This window comes from Hyaena hyaena, unplaced genomic scaffold (genome assembly GCF_003009895.1).
Source record: "Hyaena hyaena isolate Hyena2069 unplaced genomic scaffold, ASM300989v1 scaffold_244, whole genome shotgun sequence".
Lineage (NCBI taxonomy): Eukaryota > Metazoa > Chordata > Mammalia > Carnivora > Hyaenidae > Hyaena > Hyaena hyaena.
The window spans coordinates 2,391,931-2,403,534 of record NW_024080876.1 but is presented as its reverse complement, the minus strand read 5'-3'; the positions used below and the strand labels follow the sequence as shown (position 1 = coordinate 2,403,534).

Below are 11,604 nucleotides of genomic sequence, written 5' to 3'. Positions count from 1 at the left end.
GTACAGACATTTCTGACATGAGAGGAAAAGAATCATTTGATAGAATGTGTGAGGTCTTCAATAATATGAATGGGAGAGAAATAACAGCGTACATATGGGTCTACTGTGAATATGGACAAGCTTTTTGCCCAGAGGGTAGTGTAAACACTGAATGACTTTTAAAATTTCAAACATTCTGTATCATAAGCTGAAGAACTAAAGACGATTTGCTTTATGTAAAAAGAAAAAGAAAAGCATGAAATGAATTCCACTGGCAGAGTCAAGCTCCTTTGATTTATACATAATGTTTCTTCTGACAAGGACACAGAAGCACTCTCATATTTCAATAATCTAATTTTGCATTGTTTGAAAAGAAACAGGGCTATTGATAGACTTATTTGGCTTGTACCCTGGGATATTTAAACAGACTTTGCACTTCAAAAACACTCTTTCATAAATTCCAATAACTTGTGGTATTTTCAGAGCCTTTTATGGTAATCAATGATATATTTTATTTTTATTACTAATTGAAAGATTGTTCAGACAAATACGTTAAATTTTCTATGAAAATTTAATTTTCTAAAGGTCTTTTTAACCTTTTCTGAAAAGTGGATGAAGAATAGAAAATGAGTTTAACCAGTTTAGAGATTTATCGGGTCTATAAATGTACCATTTGGCTAATCTAATTTGCATTTTCTTGCATTTTCATTGTATTTTTCCAATGTCACAGCTCATGCTCAACTATTCTTTTGTTATTGGCTTATAATAATATTCTGAGTGATCTGAAGTTTAGTCTACTTATTTATACTCAAAATATATGTTTAAAGTTATTATGCCAAATATAAAACACCATAAAACCAAAGGAAAGCAAACCACCAAAAAAAGAAGAAATCACTTGTTTAGCAAGTCATATGGCTACTTACCTACCCAATATTTATTCCTTCTTGTAAATAACTGAACACTTAATTGCTATGGATGGTAAAACAAGACGGTCAATGAAATATAGTCTATGGCCATACCACCCTGAACGTGCCCAATCTCGTCTGATCTCGGAAGCTAAACAGGGTCAGGCCTGGTTAATACTTGGATGGGAGAAATTTATTTTAATCTTTGCATTTACAGAGGGTCAATGGAACTTATTGTTGATGTTTCCATTAATCTTATTTCAAAACTGCTGTCTCAGAGGTCAGGTGCTACTTTGCCTTCCTCTTTCTTCCTTTTTCCTTGTTGAAATATGAACATGATGATTGGAATTTCCACTACCATTCGGAAAACACGGGATGACACTGAGAATGGAAACCATTTCTAACCACAATAGGGGAGGGTTAGGATAATGATAACATTGTGGAGTTGCCATTCTGAAGGACCTCATCTAAATATTTTTACGCATTAAAAAAAACACACACCAGTATCTTCTTTAAGCCCCTGTCATTTTAGTTCTCTGATATAGTGCCTGAAGGTAATCTCTTACTGATATACATCTAATACATTTTCTACTTAGCTTTTTGGCTTCTTCAAATAAGTTTAAATATTAAAGATGATTCCTTGAAATTCACTTATTATCTTCCCTCATTGATAAAAATGCCATAGAACAAAGTTTTGATCTACTATCATTGGTTTTGATGAATTCACGTTATTCTTCACTTTGTTTCTGCTTTTTAGCTAAGACTGGAACTGGCAAGTTAGAGCAGATGGCTCCCTAAACACCTAACAAACCTTAGTGATTCACACATTCGTTTACATAAACTTTACCTAATTAAAAGTGTTTCTAATAAGGAGAAATTGGCAGATGTCTTAGGAGAATGCTCTGAGTGGGGCACCTAGGTGGCTCAGCATCTGACTCTTGACTTCAGCTCAGGTTGTAATCTCACGGTTCAGGGAATCGAGTTCCATGTCGGGCTTTGCACTGGCATTGCAGAGCCTGCTTGATATTTTCTCTCTCTACCTAGAAAATGACACTTTCCACGCACTGCCTCCCTCTCTCTCTCAAAATAAATAAATAAACATTAAAAAAAAAAATGGAGTGCTTGGGTGGCTCAGTGAGTTAGGCCTATGACTTTGGCTAAGGTCATGATCCTACAGTTCTTGAGTTCAAGCCTTGAGTTCAAGCCTTGAGTTGAAGCCTGCTTCAGATTCTCTGTCTCCCTCTCCCTCTCACCCCTCCCCTGCTCGCGTTCTGTCTGTCTTTCTTTCTCAAAAGTAAACATTAAAAAAAATGAAAAACAAATGCTTTAAGTGATGGTATTGCATTCCATCCTCTCTAGTACCTCATCCTAGTAGTACTTGATCAACTTGGAAACATCATTCAGGATTTCACTTCATTTCACATATTTCACGGTTTCATTGCTTTCCTCACCTACCACTTTCCTTACCTGACCACTTGTTCTGTGGTCCATTATTATAATCATTCTCTTACAAACCTGTTTAGTTTCCTCATGGCTAATTTTCTCCCACTTATTCACCTGACAAAATAAAATGTGGGTTAAACCTAAATCCCTTCTTTCTAGGATTGCAAACTTACAGCTGACCATAACTGAAGGAAAACATATCAGTATATATATCACTTCAAGAGCACTCAAAGATCTGCCAACATTCCAACTGCTGCCTGCCATTTCTATCACCTCCTGCCTGCAAGATAATTATTTTCTATCTCTTCCTCTCCTGAAACTGAAACTCTCACAAACTCCTCACTTTCCATAGTTGACATTCCTGACTGCCTGAAAAAAATCCAGGCAATGCAAAGAGGATTATTTCCTTATGCTCCCTCCCGAAGGGAACAGTTCTCTCTCTGTTCACTTTCAACCAATGTTCAGCAATAATAATATCATTTTCCCTTTTCCTAAACCCCATGCCTTCATAGAAACATGTATATGAAAGATTCTGAAATAGATTAAATGTAGTAGGAGGTAACAGAAAGAGATGAGTTTTACCCCCAGGTTCAGGGATCTTTGTTTCTAGAAGAGGGACAGCATTAGATCTCAGTGGCAGTCACTGCTAATATTGAATTCCTCTAAATTAGCTCATAATATTGAAACTGATGGTCATGGCTCTATTGCTGAGATCTCATTGTTCCTTTATTCTGTTATTCCATCTTCAGAAAAACCTGAGATCAGAGAGTAAGCAGTTCATTCACAGGAGAGGATGAAGTAGGGAAACTGCATTTCTCCAGTGCTGCTCAGGACATATCTTGCAACATGAAAGCCTGCTGTTTGCCTCAAAGTCTTCTTCTTAGGCTTCCCAGCTGGAGCACGGCAAATGAGTAAAGTTGTGTAAGAAGTCTGCTTCAGACATCAATGAGGAACAGAAACTCCTAAAGAACAGTCATTTGGAATGATTCCCATGCTTGACCGTGCATTATACTTACTAGGAAGCTTGACAAAATGCAGATTTCAAATCAATTTCCAGAAAGTGCTTGTGGAGTCCATTCAACATTTTTGATAGTTTCTTTTTTTCATGTGATTCTGATGCAGCTAGAACATGAACCATGCACCACTCTAGAAACTAAGAACTTGATCGGTTGGTCCTTAGACTGAGAGAGTCAGACTGAGAATGAGTATAAAATAGAGAACTGTTAACCAAAACAAAACTGGAGAATCTCTAACAAAACAGAATGAACACCTCAGAGCATTAGTCTTGTCAAATAGGCCTTTAGTCGGTAAACAATCACAAGGAAGAGGGAGGAAAGAACCAGATTTGCAACAATAGCCATTTCCCCAGAAATGCAGCATTTAGATAGAGAACATCCCTCATGCAGAGTTGTTCTGTCCTCAAGATTGTGTATCCTCGGGTACAACTGTATCCAGAGTCCAACTCTAAACATCTGAGATGACTGGGAATCGCATGCATCACCTCCTTTGTACCTTGTCTGCCCTCTTCACCGGCTTCCTTGAAAGTTGGTTTCCAAGGCTTCCCCCATCTAGTTACAACTGGGTTTACGTTAGAAAGCAAGGCTTAGATCTGCTCCTCTTGAGGGTCCCTAACAGTCAAACCGTAAACTCTCCAATCTTTTCTACTTTTTTGCCAACATTTTAAAATTGATTTCTCAGGACACATACACTTCTTACAAGCACAAAGTGCTCATTCTAAGTTTTCTTTTCTCCACTTGTTAACCTCAGCTACAATGCTTAATCCTCAATATAAATATTTATACTCATTACTAAAGTGACCTCATCAAGCTCAAATTTATAGCTTTTAATACAGCTTATGTATATTGATATTATATAAATACACAACTTAGGCTGACACCCTCCTCTGACCTCCAAACTTACATACTAAATTGAAGACTTGATTCCCATTTAGAAATTATACTGAAGTTAACTTTTCCAAAAAAACATATATTAATCTCACTCAGTCTCCAAATGTGCTTCCTCTATACTCAGTTTATGTCACAAGAATATATGTAAATGTTTCAAATCTCTTGGTTTTTTTTTTTCAATTCTCTTTTATATATACATGCCATTCCTCAATACTATCACCAGATCTACTGTCAAAATATATTTCAAATTTTTTTCTTAAATAGTTTATTGTCAAGCTGGTTTACATATAACACCCAGTGCTCATCCCAACAAGTGCCCTCCCCCTTGCCCATCAACCCCCCTTACCCTCTCCCCCATCCCCAACAGCCCTCAGTTTGTTCTCAGCATACAAGAGCCTCTCATGGTTTGCCTCCCTCCCTCTCCTTAACTATTTTTCCCCTTCTTCTGCATGATCCTCCATTAGTTTCCTCCTAATCCACCTATATGTGCAAACATATGGTATCTGTCCTTCTCTGCCAGACTTATTGCGCTCAGCATTAACACCCTCTAGTTCCATCCATGTTTCTACAAATGGCCAGATTTCATTCTTTCTCATTGCCATGTAGTATTCCATTGTATAAATATACCACATCTTCTTGACCCATCAGTTGATGGACCCTTAGGTTCTTTCCATGTTTTGGCTATTGCTGAGAGTGCTGCTATGAACATTGGGTACATGTGCCCTATGCATCAGCACTCCTGTGTCCCTTGGGTACATTCCTAGCAGTGCTACTGCTGGGTCATAGGGGAGTTCTATTGCTAATTTTTTGAGGAAACTCCATACTGTTTTCCAGAGGGGTTGCACCAGCTTACATTCCCACCAACAGTGTAGGAGGGTGCCTATTTCTCCACATCCTCACCAGCATCTAGAGTCTCCTGATTTGTTCATTTTAGCCACTCTGACCAGCATGAGGTGGTATCTCAGTGTGGTTTTGATTTGTATTTCCCTGATGATGAGGGACGCTGAGCATCGTTTCATGTGTCTGTTGGCCATCTGGATGTCCTCTTTGGAGAAGTGTCTGTTTATGTCTTCTGCCCATTTCTTCACTGGATTATTTGTTTTTCAGGTGTGGAGTTTGATTAGTTCCTTACAGATGTTGGATACTAGCCCTTTATCTGATATGTCATTTGCAACTATCTTTTCCCATTCCATCAGTTGCTTATTAGTTTTGTGGGTTGTTTCCTTTGCCTTGCAGAAGCTTTTTATCTTGATGAGGTCCCAATAGTTCATATTTGCTCTTGATTCCCTTGCTTTTGAGGATGTGTCAAGTAAGAAATTGCTGTGGTTGAGGTTGAGGTTGCTTCCTGCTTTCTCCTCTAGGGTTTTGATGGTTTCTTGTCTCACATTCAGGTCCTTTATCCATTTTGAGTTTATTTTGGCATATGGTGTGAGAAAATGATCTAGTTTCATTCTTCTGCATGTTGCTGTCCAGGTCTCCCAGCACCATCTGTTAACGAGGTTGTCTTTTTTCCATTGGATACTCTTTCCCACTTTGTCAAAGATTAGTTGGCCATACGTTTGTGGGTCCAATTCTGAATTCTCTATTCTATTCCATTGGTCTATGTGTCTGTTTTTGTGCCAATACCATACTGTCTTGATGACAGCTTTGTAGTAGAGGCTAAAGTCTAGGATGGTGATGCCTCCCGTATTGCCTCCTTCAATATTACTTTGGCTATTCGGGGTCTTTTGTGGTTCCATACAAATTTTAGGATAGTTTGTTCTAGTTTTGAGAAGAATGCTGGTGCAATTTCGATTGGCATTGCATTGAATGTGTAGCAAAATACATTTCAAATTTAACAACTCTTTACCTCTTTGTCATTAACAATATATTTTAAGCCACAATCATCTCTTCCTTAGACTATTAAAATAGTTTAAAAAAAACAGTTGGTGCTTCCAGTCATTTTAGAATAAGTCAGAATATGACACTCCATACACTAAATACTCAGAATGGGAATCAAATATTTAATTAGGTCCACATGGTTCCACATGATCTGACCCCAGACTACCTCACCAAGCTCATATCTGCCACTCTCCCCTTAATTAAAACCAATCATACTAGCCAACTTGTTGTTTCTATGAAAGGTCAAGTTAGGTTCTTTCTCCCTTTAGTAAATCATAAAGTAAATTAACATATATATCAATATGGAAGTGAATCAGTATGAATTAATGTATTATATATATCATCTTATATTCTCAATTGAACTAAAAAGCTTAAATTTGAATTAAATCAGAAAAAAAGGCTCTGATTATAAGAATAATATTAGCTTATATGGCCAATGTTACAGCCATTTAGTTAATTATTAAAGTATAATATTTGCTGTACATAAATGGCAGTTTTTATATCATTAATAAGATCAACCAGATAATCTGATTAAATTTTATCATGCTTAATTTTTTCTGTTTCTAAAAGGTATATGGTTGCCTAACTGTTGATATTTAAAGCTCAAAAAATAACTTAAATTTCTTATGTTCTAATTTTCCAATTAGAATGAGTTACTCTATAATATTTCACAATGAGACAAGTGGTACAAATTTCTAGTATTTACTCACTCAACCACCTCTTTTTTAAAAAAATTATTTATTTTGAGAAAGAGAGAGAGCATTAGTGGGAGAGAAACAGAGAGAGAGAGGGTAAGAAAGAATCCCAAGTAGGCTCCACACCGTCAGAGTATACTCTACGGCAGGGCTTAAATTGACAAACTGTGAGATCACGACCTGAGCCGAAGTCAAGAATTGGATGCTTAACTGACTAAGCCACCAGACACCAGCACATTTTTTTTTTATTATTAAAATAGGTTTTACGTTAACAATAATTCCCAAAACAAAGCTTAAACTTTGCCACAACTAAAAAAAAAAAAAAAAAAAAAATTAAAGTTTTGCCTTCCTAATCAACTGTGAAATTCTTTGAATATATAGTGAAGCATAAAACAATAATAGCAACACCATATTTCTTACCATTTACTTGGAAGATGTGAGTCTGAAAGACTTGCTCATAACCATCTGCATAGCAGGTGTAATTGCCCATGTGAGTTGTGGTAACCTTAGTAATGTACAAGGACCCATCATCTCCAAAGTCCTATAGAAATGAAATAAAATAAAGCAAAATGAGCTGTTTGTATTTAAATTGTATTTGAACAATTCACTTAAAAATAAATGTGTATTCAGGAGCAAAATAGACTAAAGTATTGTTTTTAAATTATCAAAATATCATTATTAGTCTTTAGAGAGTTGGAAGAACTATAATTACCATTTCTCAAGATATGCCTTGTTTAAAAAGTGTAATTTCACTCATACATACAGCTTTTTTAGTGTTTGAATTGAATTATATGAGTTTATATGTAAAATCCATTTCCACATATATATTTTTTCTAATTTAGCTTACACCAGTCTCCCCTTATCCATGGGTATGTTTTCCCCAGTTTCCATTACCCATGGTCAACCACAGTCTGAAAGCAAATGATCCTCCTCTTGATGTAACATCAGGAGGTCAGTAGTAGCTTCACACTAAATCACAGTGTCTACATCATTCACCTTGCTTCATCTCATCACATAAGCATTTTATCATATTACACTACAAGAAATGTAAGTATAGTATAATAAGATATTTTGAAAGAGACCACATTCCATAACTTTTATTATAGCATATTGTTATAATTTTTCTATTTTATTATTACTTATTGTTGTTAACTCTTACTATACATAATTTATAATTCAGACTTTATCATAGGTATGTAGGCACAGGAGAAAACACAGTGTACATAGGGTTTGATACTATACACAATTTCAAGCATCCACTGCAAGTCTTGGAACATAACTCCTGAGGCTGTCCATTTTTAATTAATAAAGTTGTAAAATGCCTTGTTTTTATTTGTAGCTAGAGCAAATACCTCTTAAGTATGTTCTTTACACTTATACTTGTTCATTAATTTTTATATCCTTCAGTTATATGTTTACCCATTAAAAATGATGAAAGCAGTATGGTCTCAGAGATAAAATTCATAGCTATATTGATAGAATACGATTTTTTAAAGCCCAGAAACAATCAATACATTAGAACAAAATAACCATACTTTTTCAAACCTATGGGGACAATGTATGACCACTTTGGAAAGAAGAAAGACAAAAAAGATATCACAGTGATTGTCAAAAACAAATCTAAGAAACACCTCTGGAACAGCAGAGAAAAGACCAGAAAGACTTCTCTGCCATAAAGGCAATGAATACACACTACAGTAATTGTCAAAATCAACTTTTTCAGAACTTTGGAAATAGATAAAAAGGGCTTGCAACCAATCTACAGAGCATTCACTCTAAAAGAGTAGTGGAATCTCAGTAAGAACAAAGAGATTTGTGGCATTCCTCTCTCCACAGCTGCGTGGATGCCTTGAACCACTAGCTTCATAATTCTGCTAGCTGTGAAAACCATCATCCTAGCAGGCACTGGAAGGGGAAGAGCAGGCTTGGAGCTCTTCCACAAGGTCCCATCCCCAGAGAATTGTCACCATTTGCCCTACCTAGCAGCCCCTTGAGAACTTCCATTTTGTGACTGTTTGTTTGAGCAAGGCTTTGAGTACTATCTCTAAGGACTTTATTGGGAAAAAAAAAACAACAACAACCAGCAATTGTTTAACATTACAACTTCTTATGATGGAGATACTAACTGGAGATAACAACAGGTGTACCAAACAAAACAATACAAAATAAAAGAAACAAATAAAGCTTAAAATGAAAAGTGGGAGTGTGATGTCAAGAGAGGGATATGAAAAGATCTGCATATTTCTGGGACTTTAGATAGCCATAAAAATGTGCCTAAAAGAGATGTATTTTCTTTACATTTTAGAATTAGGAAAAGAATCCCTAATTTCTGGTCTCTGATGGACACTGAGGCCCCACAAGGACAGAAAGTGAAGGCTAAGGCAGACTTGTAACTGCCTATGGGAGCATTCTGTGTATAGTACAAAGCAGAAATATAGCACCTAGGTCAAGTCTGGAAGACTTATTGATTCAATACATTTAATGAAATATCTGTTCAATCATTAGCTCACCACTGCACTGAGCAAAGATTTGAGCAAACTCAAGGAAATTGGGTACATTATACTTCATCAAAATTAACAACTTGTGCTGCCCAGAGGAGTTATATATATATAACTGTTACAGTTGAACAATAAAATGACAAATATTCCAATTAAAATAATAAGTAAAGAATTTGAATAGATATCTATTTTAAAAAATAATTACAAATGGGCAATAGTCACATACAAGGATACTTAGCATCATTAGTCATTAGGGGAATAAATAATAACCACTATGAAATACCACTCCACACCTGCTAGGATGTGTAAAAAAAAATGACACTAATAACAATCGTTGAAGACAATGTGAGAAAATTGGAACCTTCCAACATTGTTGGTAGAAATATTAAATGGAATAGCTTGTTGGGATAACTGTTTTGGCAGTTCCTCAAAAAGTTAGTTTCATATGTCTAACAATTTCATTCATAGGCATATAACCAAAAGAATTTAAAAAAATAAAAATCTATACATAACTGTACATGAATGTTCATAGTAGCATTACTTATGTTAACCAAAAAGTGAAAACAATTGAAATACCTATCAATTGATAAATGGATAAACACAAAGTGATATGTCCAATTGATAAATGGATATCACAAAGTGATATATAATAGAATATTATTTGGCTATAAAAAGGAATAAAGTACTGATATATACTACAGAATGAATGAATCTTGAAAACATTACACTAAGTCAAAAAAATGAAACCAAAAAACCCACAAATTCTATGAGTATATTTATATGAAATGTCCAGAATGCCAAATCCATAGAGATAGAAAATAGAATAATGGTTACCAGGAGCTGAGCAGATAGGGTAATAGGAAACAAGTGTTAATAGGTTGGATTCCTTTTTGGAGTGATGAAGATATTCTAAACTTTGATAGTCATTATGGCAGCAAAATTACTTATTTGTTTGTTTGTTTATTTTAGAGAGAGAGAGAGGGAGCATGTGCAAGAGTGAGTGGGAGAGTGGCAAAGGGAGAGTCAGATAGAGAATCTTAAACAGGCTCCAAACATAGCCCGGAGCCCAACATGGCACTCAATCTCACCCCCTTGAGATCAAGACCTGAGCTTAAATCAGGAGTCAAAGGTTCAACTCAGTGGGCCCCATGGCTGCACAATTTTGAGAATATACTAAGAGCCACTGAACTTCATATTTTTCAAAGGGGTTACTTTTATGGTATGACTATATATTAAAGCTGTTTCTGAAAAATAAGTCATATAGGAAATATTTAAATATAAAATATATGTGTTCAAATAAAACTATATATCACTTTGGCCACTAGAATCTTTATTTAGTATAAGGGCTGCTGAGTGGCTCAGTCGGTCTGACTTTGGCTCAGGTCACGGTCTCACCATCCGTGAGTTCGAGCCCCATGTCAGGCTCTGAGCTGTTGGAGCCTGCTTTAGACTCTGTGTCTCCCTCTCTCTCTTCCCCTTCCCCACTCACACTCTGTCTCCCTCTCAAAAATTAAATGAAAACATAAAAGGAAAGAATCTTTATTTAGTATAAAAATTTAGACATCAAAAAAGTAGGGTGCCTGAGTGGCTCAGTCGGTTAAGTGTCCATTTTCAGCTCAGGTCATAATCTTTGGTTTGAGCCCCATGTCAGGATCTCTGCTGATAGCCTAGAGGCTGGAGCCGGCTTGGGATTCTATGTCTTTCTCTCTCTCTGCCCCTGCCTCGCTTATGCTCTGTCTCTCTCAAAAGTAAACATTTTGGGGCGCCCTGGTGGCTTAGTCGTTAAGCGTCCGACTTTCGCTTAGGTCATGATCTCACGGTTCGTGGGTTCGGGCCCCGCCTCGGGCTCTGTGCTGACTGCCAGCTCAGAGCCTGGAGCCTGTTTCAGTCTGTGACTCCCTCTCTCTCTGACCCTCCCCTGCTCACGCTGTCTCTCTCTCTGTCTCCTAGAAATAAATAAAACATTAAAAAAAATCAAAAGTAAACATTTTAAAAAGTAATAAAAATAATAAATGTTTAGAAATCAAAAAAAGAATGACCAATATCCTTATGTAACAAATAAATACTTCTGCATTACAAAACATGGTAAGCATTAAAAGAAAGAAAATGAACCACAGTATCTATGCAAAATACATATTAAAAATACATTTTATCCCTCATTTATATGACAGTTATTATATATCAGCGACTGCTCTAAGTAATTCATAAATATTGACATATTTGGTCCATATAACAAGCCTATGGATCTACTAAGGAGAATCTATTAAATTCCTGTCACGTTATAGCAGAGGATATT

At 36.1% G+C, this 11,604-nt stretch overlaps 1 protein-coding gene across 1 annotated transcript in view; it reads right to left on the bottom strand.

The window, feature by feature from the left end:
* Positions 1–7,230: 7,230 nt before the first annotated feature.
* FSTL5 (follistatin like 5) overlaps positions 7,231–11,604 on the bottom strand; it is a gene marked incomplete at its 3' end in the record, with an annotated part of 488,681 nt that continues 484,307 nt past the window's right edge. The window contains exon 7 of the mRNA XM_039244548.1: positions 7,231–7,351. Coding sequence (XP_039100479.1) covers positions 7,231–7,351 — 121 coding nt within the window. The remainder of the gene's footprint in view (positions 7,352–11,604) is intronic.